Here is a 25,064-nt window from a genome sequence, read left to right on the forward strand (position 1 = left end):
ACTAATAAAAGCCCTTCAGATATTCCCAAATACTTGTGTGGTATCAGCACCAGGACAATATCGATAGTGTAGTGTGGGATAAAGAATGGATTAGAATTATGAGAGATTGGCAGCAAATATCCGAGCACTAGCTTCTATTCAAAACACAAAGCACAATGTCCAACTTCAATTTGGTGCTGTGGTACCTTGCAATGCTGCTAGACTTTACTCACTTAGCCTCGGTCTGTCTTTGCCGAGCCTCGTGGGTTGAATACAAGAGACAGCGGGGTGCATATGCTGTGTGACCCCAACTCATCTTCTGAGCGTTTAGGCGCATTCCATACGAATGTTGGTTTATCGCAAGTTGTGCTACTGCTCCAAAATCTCCTTATAGTGACAAAGTATATACAATACAAATTCAGAAAGTAAGCTCGAAGGCTTCGTCTCACCAAACACTATATACACTCATATCTCAAACTCTCTCTGGCCACTCTTTCACTATGCGAACTTCTCATAGCTTGCTGTCGATAAACTTCAAAGCAGCCTGTCCATACTTGTTTCCATACTGCTGATGCGCATTTGCATCATTTCCATTGCAACAATATGGATCCGCCGAATCACAATATGACTGAATCTTACTCGCTGAAGGACAAGTGAACCCCTTGGGTCTTGGAGCGAACTATTTTTCGTCAGCACTCCTTTTCATAAAGCCTGGAAAGAGTAAACTTACACCTGAAGCCGTGCACGTCCCAACATTATACGGCAATCCAGCAATGTGTCTTGGGTCACCCATCAAAATCACAGCTTTTGTCATGTTGAGCGCTGCGTCTGAGAGTCCGATCTTGCTGCTATCGTCTCCACAGACGGCATTATCCATAATTTGACCTCCCTATCCCAATGTCAGGAAATTAATTCACTTATATATCCATCTCTAAAAGAACATACCTGCGAATATCCAACAAGCACCAACTTGGTATCAGGGCACTTCTGATTAAACGAATTGACAGCCTTCGCAACGGCAGTTGTTCCTTGCGCCGCAGAATTCGCATAGCTGACACCGCCGCAGGCACTCTGACCTCCGCATGCTGGGTAGACGAGAGCTTCGTCCGTGGTGCCAGAATGGGCGCCCATCAGGAGGTTGACGACTGTGGCTGCGGTGCCATAGCCTTGGGGTGCGGTTGTCTCTCGGGCACCGAAGACGTGTATCTAAGGGCAAGAATCGAGAGGTGCAACGGCGGCGAGGGTGGTGAGGAGAAGGAGAGACGTTTGGAAGAACATTGTGAATGGGTGGTAGGGGAAGAACTCGAAGTGAGAAGATAAATGGGAAAGAAGAAAATGAGACTGAGAATCTGATTCCTAGAATTAGGTACTAGACCTACGACTTTATATACTTCCTCAAAGCGGAGACAATAAAATCATGAAACAAACCTAACGTTCATCCAGCATACGCCGGACCAGATGATCGAAATAATCTTCTTCATCCGAGAACAAGATAGATTGATGACCGTCCCAGTACCGTCAAACAGAACAATCATGGGAGTGGATTCGAGCGAAACCCGTTTCAGGCAAATAGCTTCGGTAGTTTGCCATTCTACCATCCCACGTTTGTGTGGCTTATATCCAACCGAACATGGTTGAAACTTGGGATAATATACGTGAGCTATTGTTGTAATCTATCTGCCCCGGATTTACATGCACTCCAGGATCTTGCAGAGATTGAGTTTCGCACAGCCACGCGACGGGGCGGAAAATGTGGTAAGAGGTAAAAGGAAGAATGCAAAAAAGTCGCTTGGATAATTCGAAGTGACATGATTCTATGTAACAAAAAGAACGACACACGTAGCATCAGGAACAACAAACTACCCCTCACAACTTCTCAACTTGAGAAATAGTCTCTTTTTCGCCAATCTCCGAGCCAGTCTCCACATCTCTCTTCGGGTCAATTCCAACCTTGACTTTCTCGGTCCATCCATCCAAACTTTTAGCCTTGAACACGTTCAAGTATACAGGGAATGTCCAAGCGATGACAAAACCAATTAATGGAATAAAGAAAGCATGTTGGGTATTCCCACCAAGAGCATCAGCAACAGCACCTAGCACAGGCGGGAACAATGCACCTCCACTAACAGCTGCTACGACAAAACTGGCTCCACGCTTGCTGTGTCTTCCAAGACCACGGAGTGATAAAGTGAAGATCAATGGGAACACGCAAGATTCGAAGAAGAGCACAAGTGAGATAGCTGCGATGCCTGCATTTCCTGTGAGTCCCATGACGAGACAAGCAAAAATGACGACTCCGGATAGGAAGAACATGAGTACGTATCGAGGCTTGATGAATTTGAGAAGACCACTTGCGATGAATCGACCAATGGCGAAACAGCCTTGAGCAACAGCAAGGAGATTCGATCCTGTAGCGTGTGAAGTGCCCGGTCTGATCCAAGTGACATAATTGATGAAATATCCTGCGTACGCAACTTGTGCACCCACGTAACAGAATTGAGCAAAGACACCATAGAAGAGGGTGTATTGCTTGCTGAGCGGCTTGTCTTGGAAGTCTGTATCGGCAGCTGCTTGTTCGGCTTGATTGGCCATGTCGGCATCGGTGACCTCAGGTAGTGGTACGAGAAAGAAAACAATTGCCAAGAGGAAGACGAAGATCGCAATCCCTAGGTAGACCCACTGAACAGATGCAAGGGATGTGTCGTCGACGTTTTTGAAGATGACCTGCGAGGCAAGGACTGGTGCTACGACTGTGCCAATAGCTTGGAAGGATTGAGCGAGGGTGAGACGAAGCTCCGAGTATCGAGGAGGACCGCAGGTTGCGATGAACGGATTTGCAGCTGTTTCGAGTGTTGACAGACCGCTGCCGACGATGAACATGCTGCCACAAAACCCACCAAACCTAAGGGATTGTCAGCATGGAATTGCTCAAGTAATGGTATGTAATCTTCAGCTTACGATCTCTTAACACCAGAAGGCCGGAACATCAATGCTCCAATGCCATACACACAAAGTCCAAATATGAAAGCCCATCTGTAGCCAAAGCGACGGACAATCCAACCAGAATATGTGAGAGGACCAATGAAGTATGCTCCGAAATATGCAGCTTGTAGTCCACCCGACATGCCCTGACTGATGTTTAAGACGCTTTGAAAGTGTGCATTCAACACATCGAGGAGACCATATGCGAACCCCCACATGAAGAAGAGGATTGTGACCAGGGAGACAGGCAAGATGGATTGGCGCGTAGTGATCTCTCCAGCACCTGTGACGACATGGTCATCGACAGGCTTGCGTTTTCGATCGTTGGCAATTGCGTCTGTAGCTGTGGCACGAGACCCTTTGCGACTGTTCTGGATGTCTTCCATGATGAAGCCGCAATGGTAGGTATAGGCTGGAAGAGAATGATCGTTGAGCTGGAGGACTCGGGTAGTCGAATAGAGCCAAGGAAGAGTTGTACAGGACAAACAGAAATTCCAACGACTTCGTTGCAGACCTTATACTCGAATCTCTATCGCCCCGCCCTCCACATCCCACTGGGACAATTCCGGGCCTCCATGAATCCCCAGTCTCGACCATAGACTTCAATCCTGGGCATCATTTGTCCAGATACCAGACAGCTCCACAAATCAAACCTCCATCACCCCAACCATCCCCGCCAGTATATGCCAAGATCCTCCATCCAGACTTCGAATAAAGCCGTGTCTTGACTGTGGAGACCCCGAGCAGATTTGCTCCAACCCCAAGATGTGTTCCTCCAAGCTACGTCCTTGAAGTCGTGCCATCGAATCCGCGAAGAATACCCGTAGAACTATTCGTCTTGGATGATTGCGTCAAGTGTTCGTCGCCGGCCTTACGTTCTCTTGGCTCGGTCGCACTGCCTTCCTCCAACCATATCTTTCACCATATCTTCGGTGCCATGGCAGCTGTGGCCAAGTCTGCAGATTCAGCGAGGATTGTTCGAAGCGGCTTGGTGGTCGTGGCAGTTTGGTCGGGGCTCCTTGGGGATATGAGTTCGAGGTGAAGTGGTGATGAATTTGCAATGATGTTGCTCCGCCCAGGCCCGCTTGGCGTTGGCGAGTCAGTCGTTCAGGGGGCGGAGCACTCCAGACTGCCCCGCGGTACCCCAAAACATCCCTGGCCTATGCAATCCGACAGTCGCCGTCCTCAACTCTGAGATGTCGTTGTATAGAGTTCACCATGTGATGTGATATTTAGTGCCAGTTCAGTATCTGGTCCTAGCTGTCAATGACCCGTTGTCAAGCCGAAATGCAATCTCAAACAAGTTGCATGTAATTTTTCACAAAGAATTCCTCGATACTTGAAGTAAAGGTCCGCAAGAGGGAACTCTTGCCTGAAATGAATCGTATACTTAGTGCCCACCACATCTTCGTATTATGTTTCTATCATACAGCCGTGACTCTATTAGGTATCTCGATGTCACGAAGAAGGGTATTCCTCCTCTCTCTGGGAAAAAAACAATGCAGTAAACCCCAGATCATGCCCTACTTAGTCAAAGTATAAACCGCACTCAACGTCGGCGCACTCGCTGCCACATAAAGATCAAACATCCGACTCCCCCCGCACTTCGCCGTCCCCGTAGACGACGCACCCAAAGATCCAGAACAAATATCCGTGCAAGCCTTCGTACCCGTCAAACTGGTGATCGCGGAGGATTCCCAGGTGAAAGACTTCCTTCCGTAGCACTCTCGTGCATATTCGACGTAATAGTAGGGCAGAATGGTGGGCGTTGGTTTAGCCGCGAGGGATTGAACGATCTTGAGACAGAGTTCAGGGGTCATGCTGTTGTTTGCGACGAGGAGAGGGAGGGCGTGGCCTGTTCCGACATCTCGGAAGCAGCCTTGGTAGGCGAATCCTGAGGAGGCCGTGGCAATGGGGATTATGTATGTGCTGGTTTGGAGGGTGGTTGCAATGGAGATTGTCGTGGAGGCTGTGTTGGATGATGGTCCTGTTGAGCCTTATAGAAATCAGCTGATGATCTATAAACCTGTATTTGAATGAACTTACTTGAAGTAGACGTTGTGGCTTGGAGAACTGCACTTGAGCTTGTAGAGCTGGAAATCGGCGATGATCCTGAATCAACATGTGAGCTATCTATCTCCGAGTTGGAGGCCGCACTCAGTGATGAACTGGCAGAAGCTGAGAGAGAAGTTGGGAAACTTGGAGGATTGTCAAGAGTCGATGACGAAGTAGCAGCAGCAGCTGAGAGGGAGCTTGAGAGACTTGAAGAGCTAAGAATGCTCGCTGATGACAGGAAAGTTGACGAACCGGGAATCAATGATAGACTCGTGCTGGTGAGAATTTTCGACGACGATGAGGTCTTGGCTGAGGAGAGGAGGAAACTCGAGGAAGACTTAATCACAGATGACGATGTGGCCAAAATACTTGTCGAAGACAACAACGACGAAAATGCCACATTCTGCGCGTTTCCAGTCATCAATATATCCGTGTATCCGCCATCACTCCAGAGCGTCAAGTAGCTAGCTGCAATTCCCAAAGCTTTGGGCCCGAAGAACAGTTGGATGGTAATGGATGCTCCGGGTTGGATCTGAGAATGGAGTGCGGGGAACCCAGTGGAGGTGTATCCATTGCCTACAATCGATGAAGTGACGTTGATGAAAGTCATATCCCCGTAGTAGTCTTGATAAGCGAAGCCAGTGAATGTCAAAGGTGCGCTTCCATCGTTAGACAGCGTGATTGCAGAAGTGATTTGAGGTCCTCCCACGGAAGCCGCGCAAAGTTGACTGTGGTTTGATAGACGACCAAATATCCTCCAGAAGCAACAACGGTGCCAGAAAGAGGGATTGAAATATCCGAGACTGTTCCAGTGGAATCAGTGGCGAAAATGTCCAGCAGAGAGCTCAAGCTTGTTGGTGCTAATGGGGAATTGTCGGCATTCTGGTAGGCAAGTATGTTCGCGTCAGTCAGGTTAAACGTGATCGGGATATTGAATGATGAACCACTGGCCACTGTGATTGGAAAGCCCGAGGCTCCACATTGAAATAATGAGCTGGTTGTGCTGCAGCTCGTAATCGTAAGAGCGGATGCTGCCGACAGGGTGATTGAGACTGTAGACGTTTGTACAACAGACACTAATCCGAAAGCGACACTGCTCGGTGAAGAGCTTAATGGCACACTTGCTGCAGTACCACCACCGCCGAGGGCAATGATCTTGCCAGCACCAGCCATGTAGGCTCGGCCAGCTCCGAAGACAGCTCTTTGGTACTTGAGAGCCCCTCCAGTGGAAGCTCCAACTGGGAGCTTGATCTGCACTAAAACTCCTCCTACTGGAACTGCTTTGAAGGCAACGAGACCAGCTGTACCGTCTGCCAACCATACCTGCTGATGTCAAACTATATCCTCTAAATGAAAATTGCAACAAGTACTCACGATACCTGAACCGACTTGGCCCTATTACTTGTAACTGTTGGGACACTTTGGCCGTTATATACTGCCGCAGTCTGACCAGCAAATGCGAAATTCGGTCTGCCTAGGCTATCATGGGTGAGCTTGTAGCAGATCAATGGCTGCCCCGTAGGATTGAAACTAAAGAGGTCAGCAATAAGGCAGCGAAGCGTTATGAATTGGCTTACTATATGTATCCGCCCTCCATTGGATAACTTCCCACTCCGCTCAGTAGCATTCCTGTATTTATGATAATTTGGAGCACTTCGTTAAATTAGCATGTGGGATGTAGAGAACGCTCGGCCGACAAACCTTTGTCACCACCAGCAGCTATCAAGTAATCAGTACACATCATCACAAAAGCAGTCTCGGCAAAACTCACCTCCAGCAAATCCTCCAAGATTATTCGCGTCCATAACATAGATATGGCCATATTTACCGCCTGCCACAGCGACGCGAGTAACCCCGCCACCAACAAACGTGGTACCGTCAAGGAGTGCAACACCAGAAGAGCCGAAATCTCGATCACCTCCATTCAAACTATCGTAGGCATAGGGCTCGAAGTAATCAGCTTGAGTGAAGGCTCCTGTTGTGCTGACAGACATATCGACTACTGCTTGCTCAAGGGTGCTGAGGTAGACTTTTCCGCTCGCAGCCTTTCCAGCCGCACCGCCGTTTTGGCCTGCTCCACGTGCATTGCTATTACTTGTTAGCAAGTCCCACTGACAAGTCTAGATCATAGCATACCCAGTAACGAAGAAGACACGATTGCTGTCACCAGCGAGACCCATTCCAGAGTGCCAGATGCCAGCCTTTCCACCGCCTTGCACGGTGATGACCAGAGTTTGAGGAGAGGGGGCGTCTAGAAACATCAGTAGATGTTCATCCGAGCACATTTACAATGACCTACAAGGACTAGCTTCCATTGCCTGAATATTTGTCACAGCGCCATTTGTCTTGCTGACAGCAACCAACATTCCAGTATAGTTGAAATTGTCGCAATGACCTCCGAATCCAGCAATGACTGAGTTCTCCATCATCGCCAAGCCGGGTCTGTTCAATACGGTGCCTCCAAAGAAATATCTAGCACGTAGCACAGGTCTTCTCAATCTTGGTATTTTGCTTACCGAGTGTGGTCATTGTTGGCAAAATGACCATCGATCATCACTGGAGGAAAGACATCTGCTAGGGAAGGCAACTTTACAGCGTAAAATCTATATGCACCTGTAAAACATTAGTCGAGCGAAACACTATTAAATTCAAATAGTTCCAATTTACCATTGATAGTGCCTTGAGGACCCGCTTTCCCGTTCTGGTATCCCTTGGAAAAGAAGTACATGATATCCGTCGTAGGATCAATAATTGGTGTCCCCGTAATGCCTACCGTGTTAGGGATGTCACCACAATTGGTATTCACAGAAGCGAATGGTGGTAGAAGAGTCCGAGAAGTGATCACCGCACCAGACAGACCATCGAAAACTCTGATAATGTTTTGATTCGATACGGCAATGACTTGCTCGTGCGCAGCTCCTGTTGGGGTGTATACCAAAGGTTTGGCGTAAAACAGTTCGAGGGCATTGGCTGTGAACTTCCAAGCAGTATTGAGCGATGAAGAGACCATAGTGGGGTCCATGTTGTGGTTCGGCAGGTAACCGGACTGTGGAGCGTCCTTATTCGTGTCAGTGAACAGACCATGCACACTGGATTTCCAAGCTCATACCGCATCTTGTATAGAATCTGTTGACGCGAATGAGTGTACGAGGACTGGCAGTGCTGCCAGTCCTATTAATTTTCCCCACTTCATCATTATTGGACGAGCTTCAATGTGAAGAGCGACTGTTGGCAATGAACGAGTAGAATAATGACTATTCAGAAGTGAGGTGGGAAAGAAAGGGAGCGATGATATGATACCAAGTACGATAATAAATCTCCGTATCTCATATAGTCAAGGGAAACATGACTCTCGGTTGATGCCTTTCAAGAAACCAGATGGTTTGTGTTTCAGCCGCCTGATGAACAGGAAATGATACAGAACAAGTACAACATCTTGGCAAGCCTTCGCGTCCGCGATTTGCGATACTCATCCCTTGGGGCGTGAGTTGAAAAGATACTCGTAAACAAGGAGCGATGACTTAGCAAATGAATAGCATAAGTAGCAGAAGATTTGCACCGAAAAACCTTCGATGGGGCAAACAGCGAATGAGGTTAGACCAATTGAGCAAACATTGGGCGAGAAATTTTGAAAATCGCCGAAATATGAAACATTCCCAAGAACCAGAGTCCTGAATTGTAGTGACATCGTGGCGTCAAAAAATGATCACGCGAACCCAAGCGAACTAGAACTGTTCCTCGGAGATATACCGAAAGAGGCAAATATTGGCACGAGCACTGGTTGCTGTGGAAATAGGCGGCGTGCCCAGCAATGCTTAGCAAATCTGAACGTCGAACAACGTAATGCAGATACAGATAAAGCCGCTTAGATGAGACGTTGTGACATCCTGATGATTGTTTGTTGTCGAAGTTTCAGGATCCAAGGCTGATCCTCTGGAGACCTCGGTTTTGCCAAGACGAAGCTAGCGCAGGGGTGTAATATTGAAGAAAAAGAAACCATCAACGAGATGATTAGGGTTTTGAGGGATAAATGGAGAAGTTTCCGAAGAAATTGCTGCTTGCTTGTTGAAATAAGCTTAAAATGTCCGCCTCGGGACATTCGGAATCTCCAGGCCGACACGTGATCAAACTACTTCTCTTTAAATTCATGTAGTCGAGGGCGAGAAAATTTCCCAAGTCTTTTTACGGCTTCTTGTCTCCATATCCGTATTCAGCCATACATAAAGGGATCATTCCAAACTTTGGTGAGGTGAGATCACGTGTATTTATATTCTATTCTACCCCCGTCTTGCCACTACTTCTATCCTTATTCAATAGATCTCTGAAGGGTCCACCAAGTAGCTCTAACACAACATCAACATTCGGTTGTTCAGGTACTTCCACCATCACTTGCTGCGCAATCTGCTCGCTATCCCACCACCCCTTCCCACTTGCTTTCCGCTTTCCCTCTTCGTCCTTGAACTGGATATCTTTACCTCTTCGAACGGGTCCTTGGGGAGTAGCAGGCGTGATCAAGGTCTCATCCAACAAACCATGCCACCTAGCAAGATAAGCTCCTGGACCATACATAGTCGTGGACTTGTTGTCGAGGACGGATTGTGCTCTCTGCATCGAGATTTTGTTCAGCGAGGAGAGGTAATTAGAATGAGCATCTAATGCGCTAATAATTCCGGGCTTCTGTACTTCAGAAACAGACGCACACAAGGTCGTTAGATGAGCGGTCATCGATCCTGCCCCTCCTGTTTCTTGGGCATCGCTGGATTGCTTCTTTCTGAACTGTTGAATAGCTTCCTTGCACCACTGTCGGAACGTTGACGAGACTTCTGGACAGTTCTTGGCAACTTGATGCAGGAATCGGAGACAAGACGGAAGATGAGTCCGGAATAAGGTAACGAAATCCTCGACAGACGGGGCTTTGTTACCATTGCCAGATTTTGGTTTGATGGTCTTGATCATGTCCTCCAAGAAGTTCTGCAAATCTCCGAGCCCTGCACTGAGATCAACTCCGTTGTGGATAGATCGTATGAGAGGATCGTAGACAGCGACAACGTCGCGAATGGTTTGAGTGAGGTTGTCAGGATATTGATGGCAAAGAACTCGGATGAGCTCTTTCCTGTCTCGGATCGAGAGTTTGGCGGAGTAGTACTCTAAGGCTTTCGCATGCTGCACATCCGAGAGAGAGGTAGATGGTTTGTATTGAGCCGTCTCAAAGATTACGTTGACGATTGACTTGGACTGCTCAATGCTGATTGATCGTACTTTATCATGTTCTTCGCGTCCTGCTTGGATGTGAGTTTCGATCGCATCGAGATGCTCTTGGCTGGGACCATCCTTGGCTTTCTCGATTTTAGAGGCGATATCCTTGAAATCGGAATTGTCCCAAGTCAAGACGGTGGAGATGATTCTGTTGCAATTAGCTTGTATCTTGGCAATGCTCAGAGCCTGTACATACTGCTGCATCAGATTCATCCCATCGTCCGAGTTCTTGCTCAAGCCTATCCAGTTTGTAAAAGCGGTGACACTGAGCTTTGTCAAGATCAATTTCAGCATTCCGTTGATCATGGTGGCGGCATTTCCAACTCTAAGGGTCTGCTTGATGGCCATATATGGCACGAGCTTATTCACATTACTGAGTAGTCTCAGGAGATACTGGCCATCTGGCGACAGAACGAAGACGTGGTGAACGAAGGAAGTGGTTCTTGGTTCAAACATTAGCACGTGTCACGTGCAAGTAATGTTCTGACTCACATGAGGAGGATGTGTTCAATAGCAGCCTGTACCAGAGGAGATAGATCCTCTAACTTGTCCGACTTTGCAATACCATCATACAGCTCATCGATCAGGTCGCCATACACAAGTTCATGAGCAGCTCTCTCCCAAGCTTGTTTAATGTCTTCCGCTTTAGAACGATCATACTGACTCTTTGGTTTCTCCTCGACAGTCGGACATCCACCAAAGCATCCTCGGGCACAATTCTCGATGAGAACTGAGGATGCCGTTGACAACGTCTTCCTCGTTCCCATCGTACCTTTATCGTAACTTTCCGACAATCTCGCCTCACTCAAACTCGCGATCAAGGTACCGACCCTCTCTTGCCAGAAATCAGGTGGCAAAGTCGTGATTCCTGGCAGCGTCACAATCAATGAAGTAAACATCTTCTGCATCAACGGCGATGAATACTGTGCAGGGTCTTCTTTGGAGAAAGGCGCTCCATAATTCTGTATTGCAGTGGGCCATTTGAAGCCTTCGACCTCCGAATAGAGCTGATAATGGGTAAGGATATCGAAGAGAGCATGCGCTTGCTCGGGTGAGAGAGTAGATGAGGACATGGTGGTCTGTTTCTTCCTCGAGGTTGTAACGGGGCTTTCAGTCGTCTTCTCGTCTATCCATTCCTATGAGTACATATGTGAGCTTTGTATCGTCAATAGAAGTGGCGAAATATGGGACGGTGATTCGCATGCATATTCACATGGGCCCATTGTGAAGATGGAATATTTATATGCTCGCAAGACACTCTATTCCTGGTAATTGCTGACATAGAAGCAGCTCATTCATGAACAAGATGGCTTTCTTTTGGTGCAGAAGGCACTTGCGAAATATAGAGGCGAGATTGTGCGTCATCTGTTTCAAGAAGAGATCAACAGGGGCTCAGACACTTACCTATTGGCTGATCGACATCACAACGGAGAAATCTTGGGAGTAGGAAATATATCAAGGCATATTAGTGGTGAGAATGGCGGCAGTCTTGAAGCTTGAGTGAAGGTTTCCAAGTATTTTCCGACGTCATCAGTAAGCGAGACGCATGTGCTAGTCACGTGCGAGTCGCCGACCCCTTTTCCATTCACATCGCTCTTCTTCCTTCAGACCAATAAAGTTATTTCATTATATTTCTTCACCATACAGGGATGTGTGTCCCGACTCCAAGTTGGTAATTTTTCAACTATATCAAAACCCGTCCCTCATATGGCTACCCGCCCATCTCTCTGAATGCCAACCAGGGCTATGACGTCTCCTCTCCTTTGATTAACTTTTGGTCAATTTTAAGCTTTTCTTGTCATGCATTTCACGATTGTTTTGTGCAATTGGAATAATTTCCGAGACGGCTTCAGTGGTAGTTCCTCCATGTCCAAAATCAAAGCTGGGTCTATGATACTGAGGCGGAGTAAAACCCGAACTTGTCAGCCAGAATGTCCTCTTCAGTGTCCCACTTTTCGTTAGAGTTGAGAAAGACTGTACAGACAGAATTTACCTGGGGATTCAATGTCCCTGAGAAACTGGCTACTTCGAACCGGCATAAAATCTTTCCCTTAATAAAAGTTGTATGATGATTTAAAGTCCTTCAGTAACTTGGTACTTCAAACTAGCTGTCACGACTCTCTCCTTACCCTGGTAAGGTCACGTGGGTTGGTATGGTGAATGAAGTAAGATAAGGCAATGATATTGTAGTTAGGAAAACTTAATCAAGTTGAGCACAAAGCTCCTATCTAATGGCAGAAATGCCAGTCCTATATAGTCGCTACTCGTAAGGTATGCAAGACGTGCAAAACATCTTGCATATCGCACGCGCTTTGCTAGCTGTCTAGCAGAGCTTGCAGTCACGTGACACTAGTCTCGTAACCCACTAGTCGCTTATTCCTCCATCTAATAAGCCGTCTAGTTGTTTACCCCATTAAACAACTAATAGTGTCACGGGTTGGATGCAATGAGTCAAAGCAAGAACCTGATTGTATTACAAGAAGAATTAACTAAAGAGAGAAGAGTTCTTTCTCGTACGAAGAGCTGTTTTAAAGGGGCTCTCGCTGGTTCGTAGAATGGCCCGCGCGCTTTAGCGTCGCGTCGTCATGTGCAGGCCCGCGTAGTCACGTGTAGGCTGCACTACGTAGTAGTGCAGCCAAATATCGGGTTCAACCCGTCACAAATAGTTCCGTATGTCCCCTAGGCCCCTACGTGCTCTAGGATACACACGCTCAGGATCCCTCTGTATCCTGGGACACCGTAGGGTCCCAGGAACGTGATCGTGACAACTTAGGAATAAAGCACTTGCCCCCCACTAATACTACTTATTTATTTTAATAATTATATTCTTTAAAATGCGCTATCCCTCGAGCTTTTATCTTAGCATATTATTTATTTTATCATTTTTTATACTTATTTAATACGTTTATTTAACTTTTAAATCGTTCTATATTAACGATTTTTAAGCTTTTTTTTTTAAATATTATTTTTATATTTTTTTCTTTAAATCTATTAATAAAAAAAAAATATTTTTATTAAAAAAAGCATATTTTTAATTACATATTACTGTCACGGTTATGGAGTCACGTGCCCGCTACGAAATACTCACGTGACCGCTCGCCTGTATATATGCCCTGCCTTCCGGCGCTTCCTTCCTTTCTTTCCTCTTTACCTTTAGATTCTAAGAGATAGCCTAATCGATTCCTCGTCTACGTACTTGAGTCCAACTGTGCTGTCACAGTTACGATCACGGGACTAGTGGACCATGGGCTCGGCAGGCGGGGAATCTCGACCTATGGTGGGCCCTGGGTCACGTGGTGGATCATAGGGGATCATAGGGGATCATAGGGGATCGAGCGATCCACTACGATCCAGGAAACGGAGGTCCTATATAGCGACGAGTTGTCACTCACTAAGGAGGAGCTCTTGTGACAGCACGCACTCTAGACTATGGAATCAAGACGTACATACTAATCTGTGAATAATAGACAAAGAACTAAAAGAGTGGAAGAGTGTTGAGGGCAGATAAGCTGGGTCCTCAAACACTAGCTGAAACAATCACATGACCACAACCACTAGTCACACCAGAACTGTGACAGCTCTGTGCTCAACTTGATTAAGTTTTCCTAACTACAATATCATTGCCTTACCTTACTTCATTCACCATACCAACCCACGTGACCTTACCAGGGTAAGGAGAGAGTCGTGACATTACATTAGTTTTTTTATTAAAAAAAATTCTAAGGTTTTTTTGGGTTTTTTTGGGGTTTTTTTTTTATCGCTTTAATATAATTTTTTTTAAAAATTTGTAAAAAAAAAATTTCAAATATTTTAAAAAAATAAATAATCGATTAATATTTTCATTCACTCCGCTAATTCACTCAGTCTTTTGCGCCCCCACTCCCCAAACTTGTATTAACCGCCATCTCCCCCATTTCTTCATTGCAATTCTACGAGGCATCAAATACTGTGCAAGGGCCGGATTGAAGTATTGTAACTTCCTGGTATGATATACAAGTGTTGAAGAACCAGAAATAAGTGGAAATCGGACTGTCATCAGGATGTTTTTGCTGTCGACTTTCGTAACCATTTTCGGATGAAGTTACACCGATTAGAAGGGCAGATAGTGAGTGGCTACTAGCACTTCAACGAAAAAAACGCATAAAGCACCTCTACTAGAAACCTTCTCCAAGAATATAACATGAGTGATGCAGATAGAATTTATAGTAAAAAGTTGAGCCACGGACTATCGCGGTATATTTATACCCCTCCATTCGAGCCTACCCACCTTCCTTACTTTCTAGCTTGGACTGCAATCTTCCTCGTCAAAACGGATCTAAGGATTCACCCCACAAGTCGACATCATTCCCTCATCTCCCTGTGAAAATTATACCAACCCTAAACTATATAAGCTTGCTTCACCCTTTTATTCTCTCCCTAGAGCCGTGGAATTCTTGTTTCAAAGCCGTCCGGCCGGGCTATCTTTATTGTAAGAACTCACTCTCTTGATCTCGACAAAGGTAAATATGTTGATCTTCAAAAGAATGGCTTTGTTAGTATAAAATATTAAACAAACACATAGAGCTTGTTGTCAAAGAGAAAGCTGTTGTCATTTCACCATTCTGTTTTGAGCATGAATTTACAGAGTTTGGAAATGGGAAATTAACGGAGTGCTGGAAGATGGATCCGATGCTGAAAAGCTGAACAAAAGAGTCTTCCAAACTGATCGACTGCTGATACCTTTACCATGATGGCCCATCAACTTCTTGAGATTAGGAGGGTTCTGAGTCTGAAAAAGGAATATGGTCGGGATGTTGTGATCTTTTGTAGACTTTCTGTGATGGATTGTGTGGCTAGTAAGTTCGCTTGCCACAACACTTTTCGAGTTGATATTATATTCACTTTGCTACCTCAAGAAAAAAGCTGTACTGGAGGGCAGGTTGAACCGAATTATCGAACGAAAATAGCCTTTACTAGAGAGCGAGGTATATATACTCTTCAACCACGTTCGTATCTACTTTGTTGACCCTAGTGTGATTCACTCATGTCTAAGTGAAGTCGACTTGGGTTGATGATTCACCATTCACATCCTTCCTCTTTCCTACCCCTCCGGCTGTCTCTCCGCAGCAAAGATATATAACCCCCCATATCCCCAACCATGGACTTCAAACAAAGAGAACCATGCTCGCCACTATGGCGATTTTGCTTCTGGGAGACCGTCTCTTGTGCTTCACGTCGCCATGTTAAGAGAGCTAGCTCACTGGGCTTATCTACCAGAGAAGACAAATACGAGCAGAAGATAAACCAATAAATAGTTGTTGCCAAGGAAGAACTCGCTGTCGATTCTGAATAATTCGAACTTGATTGCCATTTAGCGCAGGAACGGCGAGGAAATCAAGAGTCAAGGAGAAGAAAACCTAGAAAAACGAAAGTAGCATTATTTTCAGGGAGAGAAAGATAGAAATCTTTGCCTGGACGTTGAAACCCCGGCATAAAGCACACTTCCCACCCAATTTATGGAATAGAGATGACTTCTCACGTGGGTTGTGATTATACACCCCTCTTCTAGCCCACTCTCTTTCACTTGCCTAGCTCTGCGACTCATCTCACTACAAACCAACCTTCCTCAAGCCTTCGATTCACCCCTTCCACACATTTTCCCTATTTTCCCTATTTTCTCTTTCCTTAAATAAGGACACAAAAACCACCTCTCTATCCTATTCTCCAATAACCAAAAGATAAAGGAAAACCCTGTCACGTCTAGGCTGCTCACCGTTAGCTGTTTCGAACTACTAAAGTTATTTTAAAGACAGGTAATTTCTCTAGGGAGAAGATAAATGCAGGTCAGAAGGAGGGAGAAACAAAATCCAAATTTAGTTGTCAAGAAAGATTTTATTATCAACTCCCAATTTTGATTACAATCAAACACCCCAAAAACGCCAAATGACACAGGCTTTATTGATCACTTGTCCTAACTCGCTGTTTGGTTATTGAGAAAAAAAAAAGAAAGCGGGCGGGGCGACCGCCCGTATATATAGACAAGAAAAAAGTAACTCAACCAATGTACAAGGCTCTAGATTCACTTAGAGAAATTCTCAATGACGGACAAAATCAAAAAATACCCGATAACACAAAAACATTCCGCGATTCACTCAAACAATCCACCCACCCTCAAACCTCCAATTCACTCCCCGTCTTCTCTTTCCCAACCACATCCCATTCCCACAAGCTTGCTCCTCCCCGGACGTTGTTTTCCCGGGGGAAGTATATAAAGTCCCCACTCACCGCCTTCTAAGATCCACCAAAAGATGAACCGCATGCGAAAAGATGATCTAAGCCCAAGACTTGGGTCAAAAGCAAAGCTACAGACGCGGATGGTTTAGTTACTCAGGTTTGGGTAGAGGAGATGGGGAGTGCTTGTTGTTGTTGAGCGGGACTTTGCTGTCAACTTTTCGACGCGCTGTCGATTTCCAGACAAAGAAAGAAGGAAAGAAAGAAAGAAATGTACACTAGAGTGCCAAGTCCTATGAAAGGGATGGTCGGGTTGATCTTGGGATTATAGGGAGGAAAGGAGTTGAGGTGGGAGGAGTTGGGTTTATATACCCCTCCAGTGAGAGTTAGTTGAGCTCGAGCTGTAAGTCTTCACTTCACTTCACTTCACTTGCTGCTCTCTACTTCACATTCACTTCATGTTCACTTTACACAAAACGACTCAAAAGAATGACAGAAGTGTAGATTCACTCCTCTTCTCACACAAACACACTCACTATATACAAAAAGCGTCCGACTAGGTATCAATATCTGTCAATAACCTCAACTCATCCTATTCAAGAATCTGCAACAAAAGAAATCCTAAAAACCAGGTATGGGTATCCGCTCAATCTGACGTCTGTCTGTGTATGTATATAAAATATCCGGGTATCTCCGCACTTCAATCAATCTAATATCACCCCTAAATTTTTCAAACAAAAGAAACTTGCTACCAACTACCACCTAGCAACACCCTTCCCCTTCCCCTGCCCACCACCACCACCAAACCCATCTTCAACCGTACTCTCATCATCATCATAGAACCCCGCATCACTGAAATCCTCCGCCCTCGCGTCCGCGTCGTAGCTACTCTTCCGCATCATAGGCGGCGTACTGGGATCCATTCTCTTCGCGCTGACGGGCAGGGTTCTCGGTTGATTCGCCAGCTGACTTAACGTCATTCTCTGACCCGTACTACCAAACGCTGTTGGTTGCTCTTGACGGAGACTAGCTGTCGTCGGAGGTGTACCCTGGCGCGCGTTACTAGCCGGCGGAGTCAGGAGTCCTGACAGAAAGCTCTGCGTCCCTGGACTAGCGCGTGCGGGGGTCGAGGAACTGCTTCGTGAGTGCCGGGGTTGCATCTCCTGTGTGAGGTCTGCGCGGCCTTTTCGCCAGTTTCCCCAGGCTGCGGCGAGGGGACCCACGGCTTGGGCGACGCGCGGGGAGGAGGCTATTCCGTCGCGGAGGGAGGCGGCGATGTTGGGGAGGTTGAGGGCGCTGCCTCCGTTTAGGGCGCGTTCGCGCTCTTGTTCTTCCATTTGGAGGTTTGCTCTGAGGCGGATGGCGGCATCGCGGACGCGTTCGGGTTCGAATTGGTCGGCCTCGAGACTCTGGACGATGTCTTGTAAGTCGCCTTTCCGGACAGCGAGGAGTTCTCTTAGCCACATGATCTCGTCGTCACGTTTGGCGATCTTGGTTGGTGCGTCGAGGTCCATGGTTGAGAGGGTTGCTTCGAGTTGTTCAATCGTGGATTCACGATCTTGTAGTTGTTCCTGAAGGACCATAATACTCTCACGTAGAGCTTGGGGTGAAATCTTTTCTGGTAGTTCCGTACCACGAGAGATAGGTTTATATTGACCATGAACAGAAGTACTTGCAGAACGAGCGGTCTTTGCAGCAGTGGCAGCAGCGGCGGCAGCTTGGTTGGCAATCTCAAGCTTCTCTTCAAGATGAACAACTTTGTCTTGAAGATGCTCGGTCTTGGCTGAAGAAAGTGACAGACGCTCCAGGAAGTGGCGTTCAGATCGCTCAGCGTCCTCAACAATGTTATCTAGTTGACGCTTGTGCTGTGTCTCTAGATCTTCGATGGCATCAGCATGCTTTCGCTTCATTTCCTCAACCATAGATTGTTTTGTCGTCTCAACTTCCTCCAAAAGCATCTCGTGCTTGGCTCTGGTTGTATCGGAATCTAGCTTGACCTGATCAAGTTCTGCACGAACGCGAGCAACTTGGTTCTCGAGATCTTCTCGCACGACATTGACTTGGTTGTTGGCAGCTTCGATTTGACCCTGCATGTAATGAGTCGTGCGTTGGACCTCCGCCAAACCAGACTCTCTTGCCTCCTCAAATTCTCGCTTGTACCGCATAGCATCCTTGAGTGCAAGATGATTTTCTTGTCTCAGATCCTCAAGCAGCAAGTCAAGCTTCTTTGCATCGTTGACGGCACGCATTCCCTCCCTCTCACCAGCTTCCAACCTCTCAATCTCAGTCTCCAGTCGCTCCCTCGTCCTAGCTTCGGCCTGGAGTTTGGCATCGAGAACCTCCTGTCTGGCAACGAGCTCGGCTTCCTTCTTGGCGCGTCGAGCGTTTTCATCGGAAATGTCACGGGCAGCTTTGGCCATATCCTCCTGCAGATCGATTAATTTCCCTCTCATGCCTTCGCGGACTCGGATACTTTCCTCCATCTGAGTCCTCAGGCTATCGATCGTACGCCTCAAATCCTTGTTCGTCTCATTGGCCTGCTCCGCGTCATCACTGTGCCGTCTGGCTGCTTCCAATGCCCGTTCGGCCTCCATTTGCCAGCGTTGAGTTTCTTGTCTCGCTTCACGGAGATCAATTTCTGTGATGTTAATCCGGTTCTGGAGCTCGGACTGGGATCTGAGGGCATTCTCTTGGGCGGCTTCAAGTAAGGCGATTCGCATTGTGGTCTTAGCACGTTGTTCCTCGACACTTCTTACCTTCATATCGCTCTCATCCACAATTTCACGGATCTTGATTTCTCGCTCATCCATGGCTTCCCGAAGGCGGATTTCCTCCTCGGAAGAGATGCGGAGCAATCTCTGGACTTCAGCTAGACGGTCCTCAGCTGCACGGCGGGTTGACACCTCCTTTTCGGTTCTGTCCTCGGTACGGCCAAGACGTTCTTCAAGGTCTGCAACACGAGAGGTGCCATCGGCCTCTGCACGGAAGAGCTTCTCCTCGAGGTCGGCAATTCTTGCCCTGTACTCAGCTTCCCTGGCGATGGCGGCCTCGTCAATAATAGGTTTAGCAGGAAGCAGCTTTTCCTCGAGGTCTGCGATTCGTGACTTGTACTCGGCTTCGCGAGCAGCGGCAGCCTCATCGAAAAACGGCTTAGGACTAGCAGGCATGCGTCTTTCCACAGCTTCCTCGACAATATTCCGTAGATCCTCACCACGAAGATCCAAACGCATCGAAGCACCGAATTGTTCCTTCATTTCTTCCAATGCTTGCAGAACATTGCGAGAGTCTGGAAGGATTGATGGAGCAGTCGCGGTAGCTGGTCTGGATGGTTGATGGGCATTTAAGACCTCTGTGACGATAGCTCGAATCTTTTCCATCTTCTTGTCTCTTCTTGGACTCAAAGATCGGCGAGGGTTATCGTCGTCTTCATCATCAGCATCGCTAAGAGCACCAGAGATGCTACGTCTCTCGCGACGACTTGATGGTGCTCGAGCGGCCATCATATCTATAGACATTTGAATCGTCTCCAAAGTCCGCTCCAATGGATCGAGTCTTTCGGACAAAAGACCACCAACAAGCTCGTTGACATGGTTGTCGAAGAATTGTGCTCTCGGCTGAAGCTTGGCTTCCTCAGTCTCACTCAACACATCATCCCATTCGCTTGGAGGTAGGCTATCAAGTCTGTTCAATTGACGGACAGGAGAGCCATAACTCTGAACTGGAGCCTCGCCCACGAATGGATCTTCTGGTACACGACCGAAAACTCCTGATTGTCCAGGCAAAGGATGGAATCTTCTTGGGCTCGGGCTGGGAGCATCGCTTCGCATGAGATTCTGTGGCAGTAATCTGATTGGCGAAGAATTGTCAGGTTCGGGCATTTGAACTTGTCTTTGAGGACTTTGTTGAAGCCATGTTGGTACTTCGGTTTCACGTGCAGCAGATTGTTCAGCTTGGTTGAGGTGGTTAAGAATGTCGTCAATCTCTTCAACAGTCTGCTCGTGAATTGCCTCTGGCTGCTCTGCCTCTAGCTCCTCGTCCTCTTCTGGTTCCTGTGGCTCGTCCTCAACATAAGTCGGGGGACTCTCCGGCCCTGGCAAGGATGCTTGGAACTGCATGGACTCGTGTCGGTCCAAGATGACCTCTGGAGAAGGTACCTCTGCAGGTGGAGTTGGGCTTGAAGCATATCTAGATGCAGACAATCCACCAGTCTTTGGCAGGGTTATCGGCGTGATCGGAGCAGGAACAGATTCTGAAGATTGTCCAAATGTAAAATTAAAAGCACCTGGCCTGAACTCAAAGGGTTTCGCTGTAGCCGATAGTGAAGAAGTACTCTTCTTGTGACCCTTAGGTTTCTCAGGCTCGACAGGCGTTTGAGGTTCATCAGAAGACAATGCGTAGTTGCCATACGCAGGAAGACCTGATCCGTATCTTTTCGATGTGAAAGGTCTTGCTGAATTGAAGTCTGCGGCCTGCTCTTGTTGAGCGAACTCCCACGGTGCCCAGTCCTTGCCTGACTCGGGAGAGTTCATAGAGAAGTCGCGAGCATGAGACTTGGCGGGAACCGACGTAGTCTCTTCTTCGCCACTGTCGCCAAGTGGTGCAGAATTTTCCTTGTCAGCTTGGGTGGTCGGGGCTGGAAGGGATTCTTTGGGAGGTGATTGTTCTCGGTTGGTTTCGCCCAACGGCATACTATCCGCAAAAAGTGGAACAGAGTCACCATCATCTTTTCCACCCTTAGCTCTCTTGAAGCGACCTTCACCTTGTGTAATCCGGCCATCTTTATCTTCCAGAGTTTCGTCGTCCAGATTTCTAGATTGACTACTGTCCGGACGTATGATTGGGATTGCCTTGTTCTTCTTGGCAGGTTTCGAAATGCCCAGTGCACTCAAGTCAATACTACCAAAGATCGAAGTACGAGGACCTTCACTTCCCGAACCCACTGAATCGGAGAAGGTACCCGGAGTGAACGAAGGTGCATCTGGTCTGAAGCTTGGTCCCGAGGCCGAAAAGCTAAATTCGCTTTGGCCAGGAGTGAAGGCAGGCGCACCGACGTTGATTCTGCCCTTTGAACTAGCAATCGAATTGTTACTGAAATGACTGGACGTAGCAGACACTGGCGGAGCAAAAGCAGTGTAAGCATTGATAGCAGGCGGCTGGAAGTTGTTCGCACCAAACGCAAACTGGTTTGGCTGGAAGGTATTTGCCGGCTTGAATTTGAACTCCTTTGCTGCCACATTGAGCTTCGACATGGAAGGTTTAGCCGCATGGCCAAGTTTGGGTCTACTGCTATCTTCAGTGTGGTTGGCGTCAGAATCGGCCCAAGGGTTGCTGGCAGCCGACATAGCTCTACCATGTCCACTGCTAGACAAGTCCATGGACGGAATAGGAGTTCCCAGATTGCTTGGATTAGTTTCGATATCAGAGAGATCCGGCTTCGCAGCAGCTCCAAGTAACTTGGATTCTGGAGCACTCTCCTCACTGTCATGGAATGGTCGTTGAGACAGAGAATGGCCTCTGCTATGTGGCTGAGGATGGTGCAGAATTGGACCCTCTTCAGAATCATCGCTAGCAAAGCGAGAAGCACCAAGTCCTTGAGGTCCTGAGGGGTTGCGTGTATGCGATTTGGCGGCCTCCTCAAACGTATCCTCTGCTTTGTCCGAATGAGGGCTGTAATCATCGTGTTCAAGCTGTCTCTGGAATTGTTCCTCGAGATGATATTCTGCGTCATCAATCTCCTTTTGTAAGCTGGCACTTGGATTGTGCTTGATTTGCCTAGCCTCAGGAGTCTTGGAAGGACTCTTCGAAGGAAGATCCTCATCTTCAGTTTCCCGTACTTCTTGAAGACGTGGAGACGCTCTTGCGCTGAGCTGCAATTGCTGTTGATGCGCAAGTTGGTTTTGCAATATTTGCTGTCGTTGTTGCATCTGTGACAGGACATCTCCGTTCTGAGGGAAATAGCCATCTTGAGAGAAAGGTGATGCTGGCGACATCATTGCTCCTAAATTATGTAGCGATGGCGAGCCACCACGAGCATGGCCTTGCTGGTAAAGCATCTGTTGCGGTGACCACACACCGGGCGATTGCTGTTGAGGGTATTGAAATGGGGAACCAAATGGATGCTCGGCACCCGTGAAAGAAACAGATTGTCTGGGATTGTACTTTCCCTGCATGTGTGCGTTCATCGAGGCAGGAGATGCGATGGAGCCTGGATTCGAGCTTTGACTTGTTGACATGCCCGCTCCTGGCATCAACACAGGAGAAAATGGATTGGGCTGGTGTGTAAGGTGACTCGAGTTCGCAGATGACGTCGGTATCGGCGGTGAGAATGGCAATGGAGGATACTGCATTGAGGTTCGGCGGCTCACATTCGAGACAGCAGGGGAGATGGTCGGAACCGGATCTTCGTCGCCCAACGACACGCCCAGAGCTCGTAGCTTGGCTTCTTGAAGCTCCTGTACATAAGCGTCCCATTCTGTAGTGTTCGTCAGTAAGTTATTCCTAGTCTCATAGGGTGATGAGGCTATTCTCGCTTCCGCGGTGGTGGAAGCAAGGGGTATCCAAAGAATGTTCTTACGTTTTTTATCAGGGATGCTGATTTTGAAATTTCTCTCCGCTCTCTCATTCACCACATCTTGCCCCAAGGGCCATGGGCTTCGACTTTGACCTTGGCTCCCTTCATCGACACCAACAGATTCAGGACCAAGATTGAAACCAGTAGTATCGTAGCCCAATTGCTCCCACTCCTTCAACATAGCAGCTACATCTTTGGTAGTCATCGGCATCGGTGCCATTCCCTTCTGACCACGATGGTCGTCCCATGGTAGGAGCACCAGAATACTCTTTCCCTTCCATGGCACCTTCTTCTTTTGCCTTGGTGGCGTGGGCATAGGGTTTGGCTCCATTGGTGCTGGCAGAGCTGCTGCACGCCATTCTTTCGGCGGAAGGGGAGGAGGCTGATCAGCATCTGGTGTTGGCATCTGCAGCTCCATTTCCGTTCCCCCATTCTCATTCACATTCGAGAGAGACATTGTCGGGATTGCTGCGTCTGAGAAGTCCTCTTGCTTCAGTGTCTCCGTTGTCAAATGTCGTCTATGTCCACGTTTGGTAGCACGAGCCTTTTCTCGCGATGCAAGAAAAGTTTTGAGTGTCGGTGTTCGTGGATTGTCCTCGCGACCTAGCCAGTCTCTCGTGTCTCCTGAGATTGATCCGCTCAATGAAGAGTGCTCACTTTCTCCAGGGTCGTCACTTAACCAATTGTTTGCTTCTGCTGCTTCTCCTCCTGTATGTTGTCGAATCCAATCTTCTGTCAACCCGGTCGCGGGTCGTCGTGCTCGATTGGCTAGGACTGCTGCACTGATGAGTCCGTCAGAGGTGACAAAGTCAGGTTCCGAGTGGAATCGAGCAAATGTTGGAGCAGGACGCAAGAACGGAGTGTGGAATTCGAGATGGCGGATGGGAGAATCTTCAGACGTTTCACTGCTTGCAGGAAGACTGTTTGCGTGCGAGTGGGCTCGAATCGAAGTTGGTGGTTGCTGGTATGGAGAACCCCACGATGCCGTATAGTAATGGCTACTCGCAGTTGGTGAATGCGAAGGTGTTCTTCTCGATTGTTCGGTATGTCCTCGAAACGTCGGCACGGGAAGCGGTGGCAGGATAGGCGATGAACCTTCTTCGTCGTCCGCCGTCGATGTTGTCGAGAAAGCCGGCGATGCTGGACGCTCCTCACGATGCGCAGGGAGGTTGCCGGGTCCGTCCTCTGCCGTCGCAGCAGGAGGAGGCGATGAAAGCAATGAAGACGTTGTTTTGGATATCTGCTGAAGTCGAGGCGCGTCAGTCAGCACTCGTTTGTTCTCTCGAGAAATTTATTTTTGGTCGAGAACAAAACGCGCAGCAGCACGCACCCCAACGAGACCAGCGCAGACGAGGCTCAAGTCGTCTGCTACTGTGTCTCTATTATTTGATACAAGCCCGACCTCTTCACGGACTCGATGGTTGGCGATGGGCGAGAAAAATTATCAGGGGTTGTTCGCGACGCGTCCAGGACCTCGACCTCCCCAAGGAAAATTAAAAATGTAATTCGGCGGAATTAATAAAGGAGTGACATAACGCAAGAAGGCAAGGAAGAAGTTGAAGACATCCGATCAAGCCAGCAAAGGTTAAGGCATACGGCGGAAGGAGGTATGCGATTGTCCTTTGAGGAAAGGAAGATGGGTAACAGGTGTCGAGACAGGAGAGGGAGAGGAGGATGGAGGAGAGGAGTGTGGATGTTGACGGAGTGGATGCGGATGTCTGTCAGTCGTGTCGTGGTCCACCAGGTCCTTCCAGGTTCAGGTTCAACGGGAACGGTTCAATCCCAGCGCAGGCCCAGCAAATGTCGGGACCCGCTTATTCAAGATTGGCTGCTGATTTGCCAATGAAATCGTGTTCATGCAGAAGGGGACCAACAACCGAGGACCCGTCGATATTGCGGATTATTACTTATTCAGTCGTTCATCTCCTTTTTCTTCCTTTCCGTTGTTCTCCTTTCTAGAAGCTTTAGCTGATGTTCGCGGTGGCGGGAGATGTTTCTATTTCTATATATA

The 25,064-nt window shown here is 47.7% G+C and overlaps 6 protein-coding genes across 6 annotated transcripts; all 6 read right to left on the reverse strand.

The window, feature by feature from the left end:
* Positions 1-356: 356 nt before the first annotated feature.
* Positions 357-1,514, reverse strand: LY89DRAFT_711699 (acetylxylan esterase; the record flags this gene model as incomplete). Its single annotated transcript, XM_018217921.1, has 4 exons — positions 357-658; positions 710-868; positions 925-1,185; positions 1,428-1,514. The coding sequence occupies 4 exons, from the start codon at positions 1,512-1,514 to the stop codon at positions 491-493; spliced, it is 675 nt and encodes a 224-aa protein (XP_018062611.1). The 3' UTR covers positions 357-490.
* A 197-nt stretch (positions 1,515-1,711) lies between these two features.
* Positions 1,712-3,575, reverse strand: LY89DRAFT_339079 (putative L-fucose-proton symporter). Its single transcript, XM_018206849.1, has 2 exons — positions 2,938-3,575; positions 1,712-2,881 (listed from the first exon to the last, which is right to left on the reverse strand). The coding sequence occupies exons 1-2, from the start codon at positions 3,345-3,347 to the stop codon at positions 1,846-1,848; spliced, it is 1,446 nt and encodes a 481-aa protein (XP_018062612.1). The 5' UTR covers positions 3,348-3,575; the 3' UTR covers positions 1,712-1,845.
* Positions 3,576-4,484: 909 nt separating this feature from the next.
* Positions 4,485-8,038, reverse strand: LY89DRAFT_677138 (uncharacterized protein; the record flags this gene model as incomplete). Its single annotated transcript, XM_018213658.1, has 11 exons — positions 4,485-4,948; positions 5,008-5,675; positions 5,726-6,339; positions 6,396-6,546; positions 6,594-6,645; positions 6,718-6,735; positions 6,788-7,104; positions 7,153-7,267; positions 7,316-7,488; positions 7,533-7,629; positions 7,684-8,038. 11 exons carry the CDS (start codon positions 8,036-8,038, stop codon positions 4,485-4,487), a joined length of 3,024 nt encoding a protein of 1,007 aa, XP_018062613.1.
* Positions 8,039-9,265: 1,227 nt separating this feature from the next.
* On the reverse strand, positions 9,266-11,743 carry LY89DRAFT_659304 (uncharacterized protein). Its single transcript, XM_018212510.1, has 3 exons — positions 10,765-11,743; positions 10,469-10,714; positions 9,266-10,420 (listed from the first exon to the last, which is right to left on the reverse strand). The coding sequence occupies exons 1-3, from the start codon at positions 11,343-11,345 to the stop codon at positions 9,289-9,291; spliced, it is 1,959 nt and encodes a 652-aa protein (XP_018062614.1). The 5' UTR covers positions 11,346-11,743; the 3' UTR covers positions 9,266-9,288.
* Positions 11,744-17,237: 5,494 nt separating this feature from the next.
* Positions 17,238-23,459, reverse strand: LY89DRAFT_600285 (uncharacterized protein; the record flags this gene model as incomplete). Its single annotated transcript, XM_018210151.1, has 2 exons — positions 17,238-22,954; positions 23,057-23,459. The coding sequence occupies 2 exons, from the start codon at positions 23,457-23,459 to the stop codon at positions 17,238-17,240; spliced, it is 6,120 nt and encodes a 2,039-aa protein (XP_018062615.1).
* Positions 23,460-24,289: 830 nt separating this feature from the next.
* LY89DRAFT_659307 (uncharacterized protein) lies at positions 24,290-24,755 on the reverse strand (the record flags this gene model as incomplete). Its single annotated transcript, XM_018212511.1, has 1 exon — positions 24,290-24,755. A coding segment is annotated over one exon (209 nt), but the record flags the coding sequence as incomplete, so codon positions are not given.
* Between the last annotated feature and the right edge of the window lie 309 nt (positions 24,756-25,064).

This window comes from Mollisia scopiformis, assembly GCF_001500285.1.
Source record: "Mollisia scopiformis unplaced genomic scaffold LY89scaffold_33, whole genome shotgun sequence".
NCBI lineage: Eukaryota > Fungi > Ascomycota > Leotiomycetes > Helotiales > Mollisiaceae > Mollisia > Mollisia scopiformis.

What these genes read in the sequence shown, in the direction of transcription:
- LY89DRAFT_339079 (XM_018206849.1), bottom strand. Translation starts at nt 3,347, where the DNA reads ATGGAAGACATCCAGAACAGTCGCAAAGGGTCTCGTGCCACAGCTACA. An exon ending in CCTTCTGGTGTTAAGAGATC is followed by an intron (nt 2,882 to 2,937) that starts GTAAGCTGAAGA and finishes ACAATCCCTTAG; the next exon opens with GTTTGGTGGGTTTTGTGGCA.
- LY89DRAFT_659304 (XM_018212510.1), bottom strand. Translation starts at nt 11,345, where the DNA reads ATGTCCTCATCTACTCTCTCACCCGAGCAAGCGCATGCTCTCTTCGAT. An exon ending in ATTGAACACATCCTCCTCAT is followed by an intron (nt 10,715 to 10,764) that starts GTGAGTCAGAAC and finishes GTTTGAACCAAG; the next exon opens with AACCACTTCCTTCGTTCACC. An exon ending in GGGATGAATCTGATGCAGCA is followed by an intron (nt 10,421 to 10,468) that starts GTATGTACAGGC and finishes TAATTGCAACAG; the next exon opens with AATCATCTCCACCGTCTTGA.